This window comes from Oncorhynchus nerka, linkage group LG27 (assembly GCF_034236695.1).
Source record: "Oncorhynchus nerka isolate Pitt River linkage group LG27, Oner_Uvic_2.0, whole genome shotgun sequence".
NCBI lineage: Eukaryota > Metazoa > Chordata > Actinopteri > Salmoniformes > Salmonidae > Oncorhynchus > Oncorhynchus nerka.
In genome coordinates, this window is record NC_088422.1 from 50,618,527 (window position 1) to 50,640,433 (window position 21,907).

The 21,907-nt window shown below is 44.2% G+C and overlaps 1 protein-coding gene across 3 annotated transcripts in view; it reads left to right on the top strand.

Annotated features, from left to right (window-relative positions):
• Positions 1-21,907, top strand: part of msh3 (mutS homolog 3 (E. coli)) — a 139,481-nt gene that overhangs the window by 102,177 nt on the left and 15,397 nt on the right. For all 3 annotated transcript variants that reach the window (XM_065011764.1, XM_065011763.1, XM_029638506.2), the window contains one exon: positions 15,692-15,818. In XM_065011764.1, coding sequence (XP_064867836.1) covers positions 15,692-15,818 — 127 coding nt within the window. The remainder of the gene's footprint in view (positions 1-15,691; positions 15,819-21,907) is intronic.

Consider the following 21,907-nt stretch of genomic DNA (forward strand, 5'->3'; position numbering starts at 1 on the left):
ACCAACTGCTGTTTTCAGATATCTCCATAGGTTTTTGATGGGATTCAGATCTGGACTCATCACTCGCCATTCCAGAACAGTCCGCCATATCTTCTTGAACCAACACTGGGTGATTTTTATTTGTGTTTGGAGTTGTTGTCCTGCTGAAAGACCCACGAAGTTCAAAGGAGACCCAGTTTTTGGACAATGGGTTGAACATTGCAATCCAAAACACCTTGATAATCTGTTGGTTTCATGTCTTGCACATGTTCAAGGCCCCCAGTACCAGAGGCAGCAAAGTAACCCCACAGCATTATCAAACCTCCCCAATGTTTGATTTTAAGGAGGGTGTTATTTTCTTCACTATAGTTACTTCACTTGACTGTAAGTGTAAAGGCCAAAACACACCGTGCTGATGAACGGGAAGAAGCAGCGGGTGGCCATCCTATCTTCTTAGATAGAACGTCGGCGGTCATTTTCTGTTCAATCTTGACGAATCTACATGTTATATCACCACACACATGGTGATTGTGAACACTCTGCAGCGACCCACTGCTTTTAGACTTTCGTCGGCACAGTGTGTTCTGGCATATGTCTCCCTGGCTTCACTGGTAACATAGTGCTATACACTTTTCAATACACACACACCTCCCTCCCTCTGTACCCCATAGAGCTGAGTCAACACCTCCAGTGGGGTTTGATGTCAGACGCCATCCAAATCACTAAGTTATGGCCTCCAATAAAGCTTATTGGTGATGTGTGTGGGTGTTTTGTGTGTGTGTGTGTGTGTGTGTGTGTGAGAGCGCTGTGCTAGTTTGTTTTCCATACGTAGAGTAGGCCCTAGAGAGAGACTGGGAGCCGAACAGAGCTAGAAGAGGGAGTATAATTGGGGGAGGTAGAATTGATCTATAATGCTAATATAATGGAGTTGCTGGTTAGTGTTTGTGTGTGTGTGGGTGTGTGTGTGTGGGAGAGGATCTTACATCACCTCTGCTTCAGGAACTGCAATTTTTTATTTGTTTTAAAAGGAGGAGGGGAGAATTGATCCAAATAGGAGGTAGAGAGAAGAGGAAGGCAGATGCATAAAGAGCAGGAGAGGAGACATGACGAGGCAGAGATAGAGGTGTGGAGAGTAGAGAAGTTACCTGATGTCCCTCAGGACTCCTCTGGATATTGCAAATAGTTCCTGGTTTGACTCTAAGTGACAGAACAGTGGCTTGTTACCTGATCTGTGTGTGCGCTCGTATGTGGGTGCGTGCGACTGCATGCTACTGGTCTCTCTGCCTTTCAGGTCTCATTTAGTTCCATCTGGACTCCACCGCTCCAGGGGGGATATATATTTATCAGCGCACATTCAGGTCTTGGGGGAATGAGCTTATTGGTGCACATGGGGGATCTTGTTTAGCAGAATCTACAGTGGTGAGGAATCATCCTCCATATGTTTACTAGCTGGAAAGCTGATGGAGCTGGAGAGAAATGGGCCCCTGTGTGCAGCTCCATGATAAGGCTGGCTGTAAAAGCTGTGTTGTTGTCGACCTCTGCGCACTCATCCAATCAAGGTTTTACTATGTGGTTGTTGTTTCACCTTCCTCATTTGAATGTGCTTCTTGTCCCTCTGGATTGGAGCGTCTGCTAAATGTCTCAAATATATTCATCTAAATGCAATCAAGCTTAGTTGGTCAATTAGCTTTTATGTTTATTTCTATTTCATCTCATTCATATCACAGAAAACGCTGGCCTCATTTTAGATTTGGTTAATTAATTAACACTAGCGGTCATGACTGAATTCAAACGTGGGTTAGTTTCTGTGTGTGGTTTGATGTCGGTGTCTCAGGTGTGTTTTTTGCAAGTAGGAATCAGTTAGACAAGTTATTCTGACAATTAGCTCCACTGGTGTGCGACCAAGGTAAAGTTGGTTTGACATTGGATAGCCTATCTCTGCGGGTAGTTAGGGACCGTCAATAAATTACACAATGTAATTGAGACAATATTTTTATGTTCACATAAAAGTTGAATGCTTGCGTACACAGTTTAGCAGATGTTATACCAGGTGCAGCAAGATGCTTATGTTACTAGCTCCTAACAATGCAGCAAAATTGTCAAACAAGTACACAAAAAAATCGAAATGTAAAAGAAATCAAGAAATGTTGGAACAAATCCCATTGACAACCCAAAAAGCATTATAACAGTAATGCAATATATTCGTATATACACCGGATAGATTTACGCAAGATGTACTAAGAATGATACAGTGTGTACAGCAGTAAATATATTAGAGTGCGCTATCTACAGTGGGGCAAAAAAGTATTTAGTTAGCCACCAATTGTGCAAGTTCTCCCACTTAAAAAGATGAGAGATGTAATTTTCATCATAGGTACACTTCAACTATGACAGAAAAATGAGAAAAAAATAATCCAGAAAATCACATTGTAGGATTTTTAATGAATTTATTTGCAAATTATGGTGGAAAATAAGTATTTGGTCAATAACAAAAGTTTATCTCAATACCTTGTTATATACCCTTTGTTGGCAATGACAGAGGTCAAACATTTTCTGTAAGTCTTCACAAGGTTTTCACACACTTTTGCTGGTATTTTGGCCCATTCCTCCATGCAGATCTCCTCTAGAGCAGTGATGTTTTGGGGCTGTTGCTGGGCAACATGGACTTTCAACTCACTCCAAAGATTTTCTATGGGGTTGAGATCTGGAGACTGGCTAGGCCACTCCAGGACCTTGAAATGCTTCTTACGAAGCCACTCCTTCGTTGCCCGGGCGGTGTGTTTGGGATCATTGTCATGCTGAAAGACCCAGCCACGTTTCATCTTCAATGCCCTTGCTGATGGAAGGAGGTTTTCACTCAAAATCTCACGATACTTGGCCCCATTCATTCTTTCCTTTACACGGATCAGTCGTCCTGGTCCCTTTGCAGAAAAACAGCCCCAAAGCATGATGTTTCCACCCCCATGCGTCACAGTAGGTATGGTGTTCTTTGGATGCAACTCCGCATTCTTTGTCCTCCAAACACGACAAGTTGAGTTTTTACCAAAAAGTTATATTTTGTTTTCATCTGACCATATGACATTCTCCCAATCTTCTTCTGGATCATCCAAATGCTCTCTAGCAAACTTCAGACGGGCCTGGACATGTACTGGCTTAAGCAGGGGGACACGTCTGGCACTGCAGGATTTGAGTCCCTGGCGGCATAGTGTGTTACTGATGGTAGGCTTTGTTACTTTGGTCTCAGCTCTCTGCAGGTCATTCACTAGGTCCCCCCGTGTGGTTCTGGGATTTTTGCTCACTGTTCTTGTGATCATTTTGACCCCACGGGGTGAGATCTTGCGTGGAGCCCCAGATCGAGGGAGATTATCAGTGGACTTGTATGTCTTCCATTTCCTAATAATTGCTCCCACAGTTGATTTCTTCAAACCAAGTTGCTTACCTATTGCAGATTCAGTCTTCCCAGCCTGGTGCAGGTCTACAATTTTGTTTCTGGTGTCCTTTGACATCTATTTGGTCTTGGCCATAGTGGAGTTTGGAGTGTGACTGTTTGAGGTTGTGGACAGGTGTCTTTTATACTGATAACAAGTTCAAACGGGTGACATTAATACAGGCAACGAGTGGAGGACAGAGGAGCCTCTTAAAGAAGAAGTTACAGGTCTGTGAGAGCCAGAAATCTTGCTTGTTTGTAGGTGACCAAATACTTATTTTCCACCATAATTCGCAAATAAATTCATTAAAAATCCTACAATGTGATTTTCTGGATTTTCTTTCTCATTTTGTCTGTCATAGTTGAAGTGTACCTATGATGAAAATTACAGGCCTCTCTCATCTTTTTAAGTAGGAGAACTTGCACAATTGGTGGCTGACTAAATACTTTTTTCCCTCACTGTATGTCAAGATACCAGTATATAAATAGATATGTGGTGTGTATAAACAGTGTAACTAAAATTCAATAGTAGTTGAAATATTAGAATGAGCTATGTTGAGAATACATTATTTAAATATACAGTATAACACCCCATGGTACAGTATATTATAGACACAAACGATTATTTTCTTGCAGGAAAGATGGATAGAAATGTTGCATTCTTCTATAGGGACATGTCGTGTAAGTTTAAAACAGTGACACTTCAATGACAGCGAAAGATTACATATCAGAAGTGCCTTCCGGTTGAATATCAGAGAATGAACAACAATCTTTTCTCTGCTATATTTTACAGAAAATCATGAAGGAAAGCTAATTCATTACATAGGGGTAACAGGCTAATATTTAATTTTTGTTGAAGTAGAAACAGAAAATGATGGACAGAATTAGGATTACAGATCATAAGCTGTGTTCAAATACCCATACTAACATACTGTATAATATATACTTAATGAGTATATACTATATACTATTTGTTCATTTTTAGTATACTGTCAATGAACGGTAAACTTTCAGTTGAGAGTACTAGCGCTTCGCCTGTCTACCGGAAGTTGATGCTGTTGCTACGCAACTTCTTACTAGCTTGTTTGCATAACAAATTACTAGCTAGACATCTTACGACTTCATTAACAATGTCTATTAAGAACGCACAACGACTATACCACGTAGCTATGCTAAGAATCACTTGAATAATGAAGTCAATAGGTTGCGTTCGTAAATTCACTCTGGCTATTCTCTCTGGTTTCAGAGTATTCCCGTCGGAGTGTGCCAGAATACAGAATAACTGAAGAATTTACGAACACTCAACACCCATTGAATATGGCCGGTGTCAGTAAACGTCGGCAAAAAAAATCATAATTAAATTGTCACCAACGCTCAGCATAACATGAAAGCAGCCTAATCAGCTCTGCTAGGGCGTGTAAAATGGTCAGAGTGAGGTGTTCTCTTATTTGTGTCTGGAAGTAGCTAGCATGCTAGCCAATGTTAGCCAGTTAGCTCGGGTGCTTGACTGCCGTTGTGAGGTCAGAACACTCTGATCAACCCTACTCCTCGGCGAGAGCAAGGCATCTAGTGTAGTGTGCGCTCTGAACGCTCCATGACCGAAACGCTCTGAATTTACGAACACACCTTTAGTAGTCAACTAACGTTTGGTAGCTAGCTAACATACCAGTACATACTGCTGTAATTATATGCTATGCGGTTCGTAAGGATAGTGTAGCTAGCCAACATAACATGTAACTTATCTCATTTGAAAAGGCATTACTTTATTACATTGCAAAAAAAAAAAAATGTTTTTGTTAAAGCAAAGAATTTGTATCCACTCTCATCGGATTTTCTTCAAATCTGAAGACACCACGCCCTTTTTATGAAGAATTGCATTATGGGCCCTAAAAGCACGGAAATAGTGTCCACTGCTGATATTCTTCGTATTTTGGTGAATTTAGTACTACATCCGGGAACTTTTGGCATACTAACTATACCTATGCTATGACCAATAAGCATACTACATACTCAATGTATGTCACAAATAGTGCGGTTAGTATGAGTATTCAAACACAGCTATACTATCTCATTCAAAGTGAAATCTGTAGCATGTCCTCATTGGAAATCTACCTGTTATATGTACCAAGCTGTTACGCAAACCTGAAACCTAGCCACTCTCTTGTACCTTAGCAGCAGTTGCTAGATGGCTACACACATTTTTAGCTAGCTAGCTAATGTTATATCCCGACAATATTGATGCTCAATATATTTTGTTCTCAGCCATACAGTGCCTTGCGAAAGTATTCGGCCCCCTTGAACTTTGCGACCTTTTGCCACATTTCAGGCTTCAAACATAAAGATATAAAACTGTATTTTTTTGTGAAGAATCAACAACAAGTGGGACACAATCATGAAGTGGAACGACATTTATTGGATATTTCAAACTTTTTTAACAAATCAAAAACGGAAAAATTGGGCGTGCAAAATTATTCAGCCCCCTTAAGTTAATACTTTGTAGCGCCACCTTTTGCTGCGATTACAGCTGTATGTCGCTTGGGGTATGTCTCTATCAGTTTTGCACATCGAGAGACTGAAATTTTTTCCCATTCCTCCTTGCAAAACAGCTCGAGCTCAGTTAGGTTGGATGGAGAGCATTTGTGAACAGCAGGTTTCAGTTCTTTCCACAGATTCTCGATTGGATTCAGGTCTGGACTTTGACTTGGCCATTCTAACACCTGGATATGTTTATTTTTGAACCATTCCATTGTAGATTTTGCTTTATGTTTTGGATCATTGTCTTGTTGGAAGACAAATCTCCGTCCCAGTCTCAGGTCTTTTGCAGACTCCATCAGGTTTTCTTCCAGAATGGTCCTGTATTTGGCTCCATCCATCTTCCCATCAATTTTAACCATCTTCCCTGTCCCTGCTGAAGAAAAGCAGGCCCAAACCATGATGCTGCCACCACCATGTTTGACAGTGGGGATGGTGTGTTCAGGTGATGAGCTGTGTTGCTTTTTACGCCAAACATAACGTTTTGCATTGTTGCCAAGAAGTTCAATTTTGGTTTCATCTGACCAGAGCACCTTCTTCCACATGTTTGGTGTGTCTCCCAGGTGGCTTGTGGCAAACTTTAAATTACACTTTTTATGGATATCTTTAAGAAATGGCTTTCTTCTTGCCACTCTTCCATAAAGGCCAGATTTGTGCAATATACGACTGATTGTTGTCCTATGGACAGAGTCTCCTACCTCAGCTGTAGATCTCTGCAGTTCATCCAGAGTGATCATGGGCCTTTTGGCTGCATCTCTGATCAGTCTTCTCCTTGTATGAGCTGAAAGTTTAGAGGGACGGCCAGGTCTTGGTAGATTTGCAGTGGTCTGATACTCCTTCCATTTCAATATTATCGCTTGCACAGTGCTCCTTGGGATGTTTAAAGCTTGGGAAATCTTTTTGTATCCAAATCCGGCTTTAAACTTCTTCACAACAGTATCTCAGACCTGCCTGGTGTGTTCCTTGTTCTGCATGATGCTCTCTGCGCTTTTAACGGACCTCTGAGACTATCACAGTGCAGGTGCATTTATACGGAGACTTGATTACACACAGGTGGATTGTATTTATCATCATTAGTCATTTAGGTCAACATTGGATCATTCAGAGATCCTCACTGAACTTCTGGAGAGAGTTTGCTGCACTGAAAGTAAAGGGGCTGAATAATTTTGCACGCCCAATTTTTCAGTTTTTGATTTGTTAAAAAAGTTTGAAATATCCAATAAATGTCGTTCCACTTCATGGTTGTGTCCCACTTGTTGTTGATTCTTCACAAAAAAATACAGTTTTATATCTTTATGTTTGAAGCCTCAAATGTGGCAAAAGGTCGCAAAGTTCAAGGGGGCCGAATACTTTCGCAAGGCACTGTATCTAAGCCATATTTAAAATGTAATTCAGGCTAGATAGCCTACATTATTGAAATTGTATTTATTTATTTAGTTAGTTGCTAGCTAGCCAGGCTCCCGGGTTCACGTTTCGTCCGAGCAGCCTAGCTATGGGACAAGTTGGCTAGTTGACCCTCAGCATAATTATTTTGTTCAATTATCTCAGCCATATTCACAATTAAATTCAAGGCAGGCATGGACTCAGATTGGCTACAAACATTAATTTTGTCACATTAAATCGCCCCAAAAATGTGGCAAAGCAATAAACTTTATGTCCTGAATACAAAGCCTTATGTTTGTGGCAAATCCAACACAAAGAATCACTGAGTACCACTCTTCATATTTTCAAGCAGGGTAGTGGCTGCATGTTAAGGTATGCTTGTCATCGGCAAGGACCTGGGAGTTTTTGGGGGGATGAAGAGAAATGGAATAGATCTAAGAACAGGCTAAATCCTATTTTTAAAAAAACCTGGTTCAGTCTGCTTACAAATCAAATAATTGTCACATGCGCCGAATACAACAGGTGAACTGCTTACTTTACAAGCCTTTAACCAACAATGCAGTTCAATAAATAAATATTTACTAAATAAACTAAATTAAAAAAATATATATATTAATAATAATAATAAAAAATTAACAAAAGAAAATTACATAACAATAACGAGGCTATATACAGGGGGTACCAGTACCGAGTCAATGTGTGGGGATACAAGTTAGGTAATTTGTAAAACGACTATGCATAGTTAATAAACAGCGAGTAGCAGCAGTGTAAAAACAAAGGGGGGGATCTCATCATTGTTGGTGATCAGGCCTACTGCTTTTGTGTTATCATCAAACGTAATGATGGTTTTGGAGTCGTCCTTAGCCATGCAGTCATGGGTGAACAGGGAGTACAGGATGGGACTAAGCACGCGTTGCTGAGAATCAGCATGGAAGATGTGTTGTTGCCTACCCTTACCACCTGGGGGTGGTCGGTCAAAAACTCCAGGATCCAGTTGCAGAGGGAGGTGTTTAGTCCCAGGTCCTTAGCTTAGTGATGAACTTTGTGGGCACTATGAGCTGTAGTCAATAAACAGCATTCTCACATAGGTGTTCCTTTTGTCCAGGTGGGAAAGGGTAGTGTGGAGAGCGATTGAGATTGCGTCATCTGTGGATCTGTTAGGGCGGTATGCGAATTGGAGTGTGTCTAGGGTTTCAGGGATGGTGTTGTGAGCCATGACCAGCCTTTCGAAAGAACTTCATGGCTACTGACGTGAGTGTTACAGGGAGTTAATAATTTAGGCAGGTTACCTTTGCTTTCTTGGGAACAGGGACTATGGTGGTCTATTTGAAACATGTAGGTATTACAGACTCAGTCAGCGAGAGGTTGAAAATGTCAGTGAAAACACTTGCCAGTTGGTCTGCGCATGCTTTGAGTACAAGTCCTGGGTGGTAATCCATCTGGACCCGTAGCTTTGTGAATGTTGACCTGTTTAACTTCTTATGTCCCACCTGGCCAACATCCGGTGAAATTGCAGAGCGTGAAATTCAAACTACAGAATTATAAATATTGAACTTTCATAAAATTACAAGTGTAATACATCAAAATAAAGCTTAACTTCTTGTTAATCCAGCAGCTGTGTCAGATTTCAAAAAGGCGTTACGGGGAAAGCACACCATGCGATTATCTGAGGACAGCGCCCCGCATACAAAAGGATGAAAAACAGATTTCAACCAGGCAGTTGCGCCACGAAAGTCAGAAATAGCGATGTTATAAATGCCTTACCTTTGATGATCTTCTTCTGTTGGCATTCCAAAAGGTCATTTTGTTTGATAATGTTCTTCTTTATATCCATAAAAACTCAGTTTAGCTGGCGCGCTTCAGTCAATATAATCCACCCAGTTTCCCTCCATCAAAATACATACAAAATGAATCCCAAACGTTACTAATAAACTTTTCCAAACAAGTCAAACAACAATTATGATCAAACCTTAGGTACCCTAATACGTAAATAAAGGATCAAATTTAAGACGGAGAATCGATACTGTCTTTACCGGAGAAAAATACCAAAGAATGTGCTCTCTTCCATGTGCTTGGAAACACTACAGCCAAAATGGGAGCCACCTAGAAAAACTAGAATTTCTGGCACTTTTTTCCAAAAACCAGCATGAAACTCTTTCTAAGGACTGTTGACATCTAGTGGAAGCCCTAGGAACTGCAATCTGGGAGGATTTCGCCTTATAATAAAAGTGACAGCCATTGAAAACAGTGGTAGGCTGAATTTCTTTTGGGGGGGTTGGGTGGTTTGTCCTCTGGGTTTCGCCTGCCATATCAGTTCTGTTACACTCACAGACATTATTTTGACAGTTTTAGAAACTTAAAGTGTTTTCTATCCAAATCTACCAATTATATGCATACCCTTGCTTCTGGGCCTGAGTAACAGGCAGTTTACTTTGGGCACGCTTTTCATCCGGACGTGAAAATACTGCCCTCTACCCAAGAGAGGTTAAAGGTCTTGCTCACATCGGCTACGGAGAGAGTAATCAGCTGGTGCTCTCATGCATGCTTCAGTGTTACTTGCCTTGAAGCGAGCATGAAAGGCATTAAGCTCATCTGTTTGGCTCACGTCACTGGTACTTCCTGCTTAATTTTTGCTTGTAAGCTGGTATCAGGATAGAATTATGGTCAGATTTGCCAAACGACGAGGGAGAGCTTCGTATGCGTTTCTGTCTGTGGATTAAAGGTGGTCTATAGGATTTTTTCCTTTAGTTGCAGATGTGAAAGGCTGGTAGAAATGAGGTAAAACGTATTTAAATTTGTCTGCATTAAAGTCCCCGGCAACTAGGAGCGCCGCTTGTAGATGAGCATTTTCTTGTTTCTTTATGGCCTTATACAGCTCGTTGAGTGCGGACTTAGTGCCAGCATCGGTTTGTGGTGGTAAATAGACGGCTACGAATAATATAGATGAGAACTCTCTTAGTAGATAGTGTGGTCTACAGCTTATCATGAGGTATTCTACCTCGAGACATTCTGCACAAGCAGTTATTGACAAATAGACCCCCCCCGCGCACCTCATCTTACAAGACGTAGCTGCTCTGTTCTGCCAATGCACGGAGAAGCCAGCCAGCTCTATATTATTCGTGTCGTCATTCAGCCACGTCTCGGTGAAACATAAGATATTACCGTTTTTTAATGTGCCGTTGGTAGGAAAGTCTTAATCGTAGATTGTCCTGTTTATTTTCCAATGATTGCACGTTGGCCAATAATATGGAGGGTAGTGGTGGTTTACCTACTCTTCTGTGAATTCTTACAAGGAACCCCGCCCTTCTCCCCTTTTCCTCAGTCTTTGCGTCCTTTCCTCAGTCCTTTGCGTCAGACTCATTAAAGAAAAAATCTTTGTCCAGTTCAAGGTGAGTAAATCTCTGTTCTGATGTCCAGAAGCTCTTTTCGGTCATAAGAGACAGTAGCAGCAACATTACGTACAAAATGAGTTACAAACAATTGAAAAAAACGAACAAAATATTAGTTGATTAGGAGCCCATTAATTATGACACTGGGAGAATTCACCTTTCACTTTGTTGAGCATGAGAAAAAACAACAGTGTTGCAGTTCTTGACATATTCAAACCGGTGTGCCTGGCACCTACTTCAAAGTCACTTATTTTGTCCGGCCCATTCACCCTCTGAACGGCACACATACACAATCTCAATTTGCTCAAGGCTTAAAACTCCTTCTTTAACCTGTTTCCTCCACTTCATCTACACTTGATTGAATGGATTTGACAAGTGACATCAATAAGGGATCATAGCTTTCACCTGGAGTCACCTGGTCAGTCTATGTCATGGACAGCCTCCTCCCTAAGTTTGTTTTATTCACTGCTTTAGCACACTCTGCCAACCGGAAGTCCTAGCCCTGTCTGAATCCTGGCTTAGGAAGACCATCAAAAACCCTGAAATTTCCATCCCTAACTATAACATTTTCTGACAAGATAGAACTGCCAAAGGGGGCGGAGTTGCAATCTACTGCAGAAATAGCATGCAGAGTTCTGTCTTACTATCCAGATCTGTGCCCAAACAATTTGATTTTCTACTTTTAAAAATCCACCTTTCCAGAAACAAGTTTCTCACCGTTGCTGCTTGCTATAGACCACCTTCTGCCCCCAGCTGTGCCCTGGACACCATATGTGAATTGATTGCCCCTCATCTATCTTCAGAGCTCATGCTGTTAAGCTGGGCATGCTTAACTAACCTCCAGACGAGTTTCAATGCCATACAACTCTCCTTCCGTGGCCTCCAAGTAAAAATTAAATGCATGCAACCGATCACTGCCCACACCTGCCCGCACGTCCAGCATCACTACTCTGGAAGGTTCTGACTTAGAATATGTGGACAACTACAAATACCTAGGTGTCTGGTTAGACTGTAAACTCTCCTTCCAGACTCACATTAAGCATCTCTAATTTAAAATTAAATCTAGAATTGGCTTCCTATTTCGCCACAAAGAATACTTCACTCGTGCTGCCAAACATACCCTTGTAAAACTGACTATCCTACCGATCCTTGACTTCGGCGATGTCCTTTACAAAATAGCCTCCAACACTCTTGTAATGGTCCTGTGTGTAGCTGGTGTAGAGAGACAGGCGCAGGACAGCAAATATGAGTAATCAATGGACTTTACTCAAAATATCCAAAATACAAAGCAATATAGCGAGCCCACAATAACAGATCGATGTACAACGAACAATCACTCACAAACAAACATGGGGAACAGAGGGTTAAATAATAAACAAGTAATTGGGTGATTGAAACCAGGTGTGTAAGACAAAGACAAAACAAATGAAAAGTGGATCGGCGGTGGCTAGAAGGCCGGTGACGCCGAAAACCGCCCGAACAAGGAGAGGGACCGACTTCGGCGGAAGTCATGACAACTCTACTCAGCAAATTGGATGCAGTCTATCACAGTGCCATCAGTTTTGTCACCAAAGCCCCATATACTACACACCACTGCCCCATATACTACCCACCACTGCGACCTGTATGCTCTCGTTGGCTGGCTCTCGTTGGCTCGCCCTCGCTTCATATTCGTCGCCAAACCCACTGGCTCCAGGTCATCTATAAGTCTTTGCTAGGTAAAGCCTGCCTTATCACAGCTCACTGGTCACCATAGCATCACCCACCCGTAGCACGTGCTCCTGCAGGTATATCTCACTGGTCACCCCAGTATCTTTGGCACCCCTGGTCACCCCAGCTCCTTTGCACCCCAGTGTCTCTACTTGCACACTCATCTTCTGCACATCTATCACTCCCGTGTTTAATTGCTAAATTGTAATTATTTCACCACTATGGCCTATTTATTGCCTTACCTCCCTTATCCTAGCTCATTTGCACACACTGTATATAGACCTTTTCTATTGTATCATTGACTGCATGTTTGTTTATTCCATGTGTAACTCTGTGTTGTTGTTTTGTGTCGCACTGCTTTGCTTTATCTTGGCCATGTCGCAGTTGTAAATGAAAACTTGTTCCCAACTAGCCTACCTCGTTAAATAAAGGTTAATAAAAATAGATTTTTTTTTTTTTTAAGTGCAGGGGTTCCTAATGTTTTGTACACTCGGTGTACATGTAGAGTGGGTATAACATCATGTAAACATTATTAAAGTCAGAGACCAGTGGGCAGCAGTCTCTAAGGTGCAGGGTAGAGTACTGGGTGTTAGCCGGCTAGTGACAGTCTCTATGGTTCAGGGCAGGGTACTGGGCTGAAGGTGGATAATGATGACTGTTTAACAGTCTGATGGCCTGGAGATAGAAGCTGTTTATCAGTCTCTCGGTCCCAGCTTTGATGCACCTATATTGTCTCAGCCTTCTAAATGCTAGAGGGGTGAACAGGCTGTGCTTGGATGGCAGAGGTCCTTGATGATCTTCTTGCCCTGCCTGTGACACCGGGTGTTATAGATGTCCTGGAGGCTGTGTGTGTCTGCGTGTGTGTGTGTGTTGCACACCTTTTAGTTTTCTCATTAAATGCTTTCAATATTCCTATATAAATTTCGACAATTTATAGTTGGTCTGAGGTTTTTAAGTCATTGAAAGTTATTGGAATTTTAACATATTGTCACATTTACATTGTGTAATTTACTGAAGGTCCCTAATTAGCCCCAAAGGGATATCCTATGTTAAACCATATTTACCACAGGTATTACGATTGGGTCACGTGCAGCTGCACTTCGAATTGAAAATTACTTGTGTGCTGCTAGTGTGGGCATGAGGGCATAATTGAAATGAACCCAACATTAATTTCTGTTGTTTTGGACGAGACTGACTTTATGACCAAAATTATCCTATTTACACTTTGTAGTCAGTTTTGACAGATTAAATGTTTGATGCCACATAGGCTGTTTTCTAAATGAGAAGTTTAGGGGCATTTGCTCTTTTAAACGATCCACGTTTGTAAAACAGAAACTGTTCTCTGAGAGAGCTCTGAAGGTTTCATGTTTTACAAAATAAATAGATGAATGTTCTTGTTATGTAAATTGGGGAAATGCGAATTTTTAAGTAGAATCTAAGCCTTTCTGGGATGTTTTTGGCGGTGGTTTGGCTAGAAAAGCACAGGCTAACGACCTGTTGTGTAATAGCATTGCTTTGTTTGAACAACTTCAAAGGAAGGAGTTTATAAAAAGACAAACATGGCACTGTTTCAGGGCTTTTATTTCTCCTTCATTTTGTAAGCAATACTAGGTAGATACAGTAAATACCCCTGATGCATTTCTGTGATTTCCAGTCCATACACACACTATCACCATCACCACCTACCCCTATTCCTTCTCCTCCTTCTTTTCCACACCATCATCATCACCCTCATCACCATCCGACATGAGTCTGCATCAGAACAGGAGTCCTGGTTGTCATAGTAACCAGTCTCGGTCTCCTATGCTCACCTGTGAGGTAGATTGTAGTTATGTATGTGTCTTGTTACCTAACTCTGATTGGAGCATTGTGAACAGACAGCCTTGAAGTTCAACATTCTCTCTCTCTGGGGATGTGGAGAGGGAGGGAGAAGAGAGAGAGACTCTGGTTGCCATAGCAAAGCTCTCCCAGAGACTCTGAGAAAGAGAGAGCTCAGAGGAGTTCTGTTGGCAGTCACAAAACCAGCACTTGGTCTGGTGAGATACATGGTGTACAGGCTTTAGTTCCAGCCTAGCACTAATCTCCTTTGGCAGCCTTTTAACATAATAATGTTACATATCTAGCACATTTATTTATTTTTTTAAACAAACCTTTATTTAACTAGGCAAGTCAGTTAAGAACAAATTCTTATTTTCAATGACGGCCTAGGAACAGTGGGTTAACTGCCTTGTTCAGGGGCAGAATGATAGTTTTTTACCTTTTCTGCTCGGCGATTCAATCTTGCAACCTTTCCGTTACTAGTCCAACGCTCTAACCACTAAGCTACCTGCCGCCCCAGTCGTGTATCCTAAGGTCAACAACAGATTGCCAGGACAACCCAACTTGCCCTTCTGATGACCCTCAGAGGTTAGAGGTCAGGGTGCGGCCACTCATCTAATAGAACTCATTGTAGTCTAACAGGGGTTGGTATTGTGGTGTTAATTGTAATTAACCATTTCAAGCCATTTCCAGGGCCAAATTCCAAAACCAGTTCTCACATGATGGGTGTAACAGTGCAGACTGTGAAATGTAAATGGCGTCATTGTAAATATGAATTTGTTCTTAACTTACTTGCCTAGTTAAATAAAGGCACAAAATGAATAAAAATAGGCCCGGTTTCCCGGACACAGATTGAGCCTAGTTTAGTGCTGAAAAACCTGACCAAGGGAGATTCTCAGTTGAAATAGCTTTTTAGTCCAAGACTAGGCATAGCCTGTGTCTGGGTAACCAGCCCATAGTGCTATAATGGCCTTTTACCTTGAACACCAGACAGCATGTTAACCAAGATACACAAATTGGCACACACATACACATATTTATAGTGCTGGCTATGATACAGGTAGTAAGTTCCCCAGTACAATGCTCCTTTTCAGGTCAGGAAAAGTTGCCACCAGGTGACTACTCATCTCTATTTATCCTCCTCTTTCCTCCCTTCCTCTTGCCTCCCTGCCTCTCCTCTCTCTGTGTCTGAGACCTCTGTGTCTATGTGTCTCAGAATAGGTTTCACAATAAGTGTAAAGCAATAGCATGAAGATAAATTATTACCTGGGTTGATTGAATAGGGTCATATACACTTTTCTTTTTATTTATACAGGTGATCTCAATGAAATTGAAAATATGATTGTTCACTTACTGTTGAATGTTTGACCTCCATCTCTTGTTCTCCCTTGGTCTCTATCACCCTCTCTCCCTTTCTCTCCCCATCCATTTTCCTCCCCCTTACCCCTCTCAGGTGAAGTCTCTAACTCTGTTTGTGACCCACTACCCACCTCTGTGTGAGCTGGAGAAGGTGTTTCCTCTGCATGTAGGCAACTTCCACATGGCCTTCCTCCTCAATGAACCAGACATCGCCACAGACGGTATGCTGGTGGTGTGTGTGTGTTTATGTGTGTACATGCTTGTGGGTCTTTCTATAAACAAGGGCACCCGTGAGGATTTCCTACACTTGACAACTTGTTACAGCTGTTATAAGTCATTGATAATAATCTGCCAACATTTTTTTTTGTTTAGTCCTTTCTCATGGTTGGTGTCTTGACGGATTTGTCCAGAATCATGTGACATAAACCATACATTGTCTGTCCTTGCATTTATGGCAAGTTGTCATTATATTGTATATTAAGCATTAATAAATTAGACATTGAACTTGAACCCTGTAAGAATCCTGGATCTAGCTGTCGGACAGTTGTTTTTGTATAAAGATCTCAGAAATGCAGTGTAACTACGTAACATTTTGTGTCTACTTATCTTATGGCGTGAAAACAGTTTTCATGGGCATACAAATCCCCCAAAATGTATGCGATTTGCTAAATCGAATGCTTCTAACAGAGTCACATTATCGTGATACTTACAACTTAAATCGATACAGTCATTAACATGGCTCTTCAATAGTTATGCATAATACTTGGATGCGTATTTAGTGTCGAGCTGTTTAATTACGGCGTGATATTTTCACATCATCGTCTGATCCAGGAAGGAATTTTCCGAATGACAGTCAGTTGTTGTGCATGCAATGCAACAACAGCCCAAGTGCTGGAAAAAAAGCTGTTTAAGGAATGTCCAGAGTATTTTGTTGTCATTTGTTACGCCGGTGTAACGGTCGTCGGTGGAAGAAGCTGAGGACCACAGCGCAGCGTGGTACTTGTTCATATTATTTATTTAAACTGAACAAGATCAAACAAAGAAACAAAAAGCACAACCGAAACAGCTCCGTCAGGTGCAAAACACACTAAACAGAAAGTATAACCACCCACAAAACACAATAGAAAACAGGCTACCTAAATATGGCTCCCAATCAGAGACAATGACTGACACCTGCCTCTGATTGAGAACCATACTAGGCCAAACACATAGAACATAGATATAACAACAGAACAAAACATAGAAAAACAACATAGAATGCCCACCCCAACTCACGCCCTGACCAACTAAAATAAAGACATAAAAAAGGAACTAAGGTCAGAACGTGACAGTACCCCCCCCCCCCAAAGGTGCGGACTCCGGCCGCAAAACCTGAACCTATAGGGGAGGGTCTGGGTGGGCATTTACCACGGTGGCGGTTCTGGAGCGGGAAGTGGACCCCACTCCACCATAGTCTCGTCCCACTTATGTGGCACCTTAGGAGTGGCGACCCTCGCCACCGACCCCGGATTGGGGACCCTGGCAATGGGTCCCGAATGGACGGGAGATTCTGGCAGCACTGGACAGGCGAGAGACTCCGGCAGCTCCGGAGTGAAAGGCGATTCCGGCAGCGCCGAAGTGACGGGCGATTCCGGCAGCTCCGGAGTGAAGGGCGATTCCGGTAGCACCGGAGTAACGGACGGCTCTGGCAGCTCCTGGCTGACTGGAGGCTCTGGTAGCTCCTGACTGGCGGGCGACTCTGGCAGCTCAGGACAGGCGGGTGACTATGGCAGCCCAGGACAGGCGGCGACTCTGGCAGCTCAGGACAGGCGGGCGACTAAGGCAGTTCAGGACAGGCGGGCGACTCTGGCAGCTCAGGACAGGCGGGCAACTCTGGCAGCTCAGGACAGGCGGGCGACTCTGGCAGCTCAGGACAGACGGGAGACTCTGGCAGCTCAGGATAGACGGGAGACTCTGGCAGCTCAGGACAGACGGGCAACTCTGGCAGCTCAGGACAGGCGGGCGACTCTGGCAGCTCAGGACAGGCGGGTGACTCTGGCAGCTCAGGACAGGTGGGAGACTCTGGCAGCTCAGGACAGACGAGAGACTCTGGCAGCTCAGGACAGGCGGGCGACTCTGGCAGCTCAGGACAGGCGGGTGACTCTGGCAGCTCAGGACAGGTGGGAGACTGGCAGCTCAGGACAGACGAGAGACTCTGGCAGCTCAGGACAGACGGGAGACTCTGGCAGCTCAGGATAGACGGGAGACTCTGGCAGCTCAGGACAGACGGGAGACACTGGCAGCGCTGGACAGGCGGGAGCACCTGTAGGGAGGAGACGGAGAGACAACCTGGTGCGGGGGGCTGCCACCGCGGAGGAGGCACCGAATAGACCAGACCGTGGAGGCGCACTTGAGGTCTCGAGCACCGAGCCTGCACAACCCTACCTGGTTGGATACTCCCTGTAGCCAGGCCAGTCCGGCGAGGTGGAAAAGACCGCACTGGGCTGAAAAACAACATAGAATGCCCACCCCAACACACGCCCTGACCAACTAAAATAGAGACATAAAAAAGGAACTAAGGTCAGAACGTGACAGCCGGTGAAGACAGTTGTGCCTGGATCCACGTTGGCTCTAATATCCCTAGCGAATTGATGTTGATCATCTTGTTGTCTGCTTGATTTGGGCTCCCAGGTGGCACACTGGTCTAAGACACTGCATCTCAGTGCAAGAGGTATCACTGCAGTATCTGGTTCAAATCCAGGCTACATCACATCCGGCCTTGATTGGGAGTCCCATAGGGTGGCGCTCGATTGGCCCAGAGTCGTCTGGGTTTGCCCGGGGTAGGCCGTCATTGTAAATAAGAATTTGTTCTTAACTGACTTGCCTAGTTAAATAAAATAAAAATGTCTCATTATGGGTAAGGTGTCTCATTAGATGTAACAGAAAGTATCAAGGTAATGATTTCATCTTTTCATATGTTTTTGTGCCTTGGATTGAACACAGTCTACTGTGCGCAATTGTGTAGGATAGACTATTGTGCAACACCCAACGAGATTCCTATGAACTGATCTGTATAAGTATAACAAATTACATAGGGCTTATTCACAATATGATCTGGTATTGAAATAACATGACAAATACTTTTTGGTTTACATGTTACACCTGCAATTTTAAACAATACAAGATACCTCTTGCACTGTAACCTACTTGAATATGGGGCTCAGAAATGTAAGTACTGGAATGAGCCTACCTTTAAAATCAGACATTTCCTCAATTTGGTGCTTGAAAAGTCCTTGTAATTATTGTTGCCAATTTATAAGTTTTCCTGCTCCCTTATAATTATCTGTGATTTATTTAATTACTTTTTGTGAGAGCCAACTGGGCACAGACTTCAATTCATTGTCTATTCCACCTTGGTTCAATGTAGTTTCATTGAAATTATGTGGAAACAACGTGGATTCAGCCAGTGGGAGATGTGTCCACTTTCGTCATTTTCCCTCTGCTTCAATTGAAGGGTGTTGCTCTACTCTGTTGCAGTGCGGTTATTATGTGGACGACAAAATCTAATGTTGGCTTCAACTTGGCTTTCCATACAAATCCTTCCATTACAAAAGGAACCAGTTTTTTTATTTCTTTCTCATTATAAAAACATAAATCGTGACATTTAATGTTACCGCTATTCATGAACATAGTGTCACGCCCTGATCTGTTTCACCTGTCCTTGTGCTTGTCTTCACCCCTCTCCAGGGGTCGCCCATCTTCCCTATCATCTCCTGTGTATTTATACATGTTTTCTCTGTCTGTTTGTTGCCAGTTCATCTTGTTCATTCAAACTAACCAGCGTTTTTCCTGTCAGCTCCTATCATTTCCTAGCCTCTCTTTCCTCATCCTCCTGGTTCTTGACTTTGCATGTTCTGACCCTGTACCCGCCCGTCTGACCTCTCTGTCTGACCCTGAGCCTGCCTGCCATCCTGTACCTTTGCTCCACCTCTGGATAACTGAACTCTGCCTGTCCCTGACCCGGAGTCTGCCTGCCGTCCTGTACCTTTGCCTTACCCTGGATCTTTGACCCTTGCCTGCCCCTGTTGCTACAATAAATATTGTTACTTTGACAGTCTGCATCTGGGTCTTACCTTGATTCCTGATAGTACGAACTGCCCATGACTGACCCAGCAGACTTGCACCAGCTCCGCTACGCCATCTCCTCCCAAGGAGCCACCATTGGTAGGCATAAGGAGTTGCTTCGAGGTATGACAGAGGGGTTCCAGGCCACGGCCGAGCGTCTTAACCTAGAATTGGACATTGTGCGGGAGCAAGTCCGTGGGTTGCCTAATAAGCAGCCAACCATGACGGTAACCTCCCAGCCCTTCTGTAACCCGGCTGGTAGCAACGCCATCACCCCGGTTTCCCAGGAACCCCGCTTACCCAGGAGCGCTATGATAGAGATTCCAGAACCTGCCGGGTCTTTCTCTCCCAGTGCTCCCTCGTTTTCGCTGCAGCCTTCTTCATTCCCCTCAGACCGCTCAAAGATGGCGCATATTATTACGCTAATGTCCGGGAGGGCACTTGCCTGGTTCATGGCGGTGTGGGAGCAACAATACGCTATCTGCCTCAGTCTGGAGGTATTTGTGGAGGAGGTAAGAAAGGTGTTTGAGGCTTCGGGGTCCGGGAGAGAGGCTGGATGAGCTGGCAGCCCGAGAACTACCAACAGATCTCGACTCACTCATCGCTTTAACCATCCAGATCGATGGTCGGCTACGGGAACGTAGGAGGGAGAAGAGGTTCGATTGCGGTCCCAATCGCTCACTCAGGGATCCCACCTTGCAGCTAATAAACTCCGGAAGTCCCTGAAAGCATCCGTGCTTACCCGAGACCCTCCAAGAGCCTCCGGAGACTGCAGTTTCACCTTTTCCCAAGCCGAGGCAGCTCGGCAGGGCTAGGCTGCCTCCAGCCGAACGAATACGGAGACTTGAGACCCAGAGTTGTCTGTGTTGCGGTACTGCCGGTCATTTTGTGTTTACTTATCTCTTCAAGAGAGCTAGCTCATTCGTTGGAGTGAGTACACTGGTGGGTCTGAAAGATAATTGTTCTTCTCCCCTTACTCGCCCCACCCTGCTGTGGGGCGACCAGTCCAATTCTCTCCAGGTACTCATCGACTCAGGGGCAGATGTGAGTCTCATGGACTTTAGTTACCCTAACGTCCAAGCTGGGCATCCCCACTCAACCCTTCTCCATTCCCATGGGTGTTAGAGCGCTGGACGGGCGCTCTATAGGCCGGGTCATCCACCAGACCACCCCCGTCAGCCTACGAGTGTCGGGGAACCACAGCGAGGCTATCCAATTCCTGCTGGTTGAGTCTCCGTAGGTTCCTGTGGTATTGGGATTCTCTTGGCTCCAGCGATACAATGCCTCCATTGACTGGGCTACTGGTGCCATCGTGGGCTGTTGCCCGTCCTGCCACACTCATTGTCTAAAGTCAGCTCTACCTGCCCTGGGACGTCTTTCTGGGGGCTTGGAAATTGCCCCTGACCTCTACGCCAGCTCCACAGAGTACCAGGACCTCCGGGAGGGGTTCAGTATGGCCTGAGCCACTTCGCTTCTGCAGCACCGACTGATAACCAGGAAGGTCAAGTCTGAGGCACTGGCACGTCGCTATACGGCAACCGGAAGCCAAGGCCTGTCCCCCCCACTCCAAGATCATTAGCCCCTCTGCTCTTCGTCCTCTGTTGCCCTGTACCCTCTGTTGCCCTGTACCCTCCGTATTTTCCATACATTTTCTGTGTCGAGAGTCAAAACCATGTCCCCATGTCATCAATGGCCAGTCAGCGTACACGGTGAGACACCTCCTGAGGGTTCGACCACAGGCAGGGGTTTACAGTACCTAGTTGACTGGGAGGGTTCTGGCCCGGAGGAGAGGTGCTGGGTTCCCGCTAAAGACATCTTGGACCCGGCCCTCATCGCCGACTTTCACCACCGGCACCCCAGTCAACCAGGTATCCACCCAGGTGGAACACCAGGGGGTGTCCATAGAGGGGGGTACTGTCACGCCCTGATCTGTTTCACCTGTCCTTGTGCTTGTCTCCACCCCCCTCCAGGTGTTGCCCATCTTCCCTATCATCCCCTGTGTATTTATACCTGTGCTCTCTGTCTGTTTGTTGCCAGTTCGTCTTGTTCGTTCAAGCTAACCAGCGTTTTCCTGTCGGCTCCTATCGTTTCCCAGCCTCTCTTTCATCATCCTCCTGGTTCTTGACCTTTGCATGTCCTGACCCTGTACACGCCTGCCTGACCTCTCTTTCTGACCCTGAGCCTGCCTGCTGTCCTGTACCTTTGC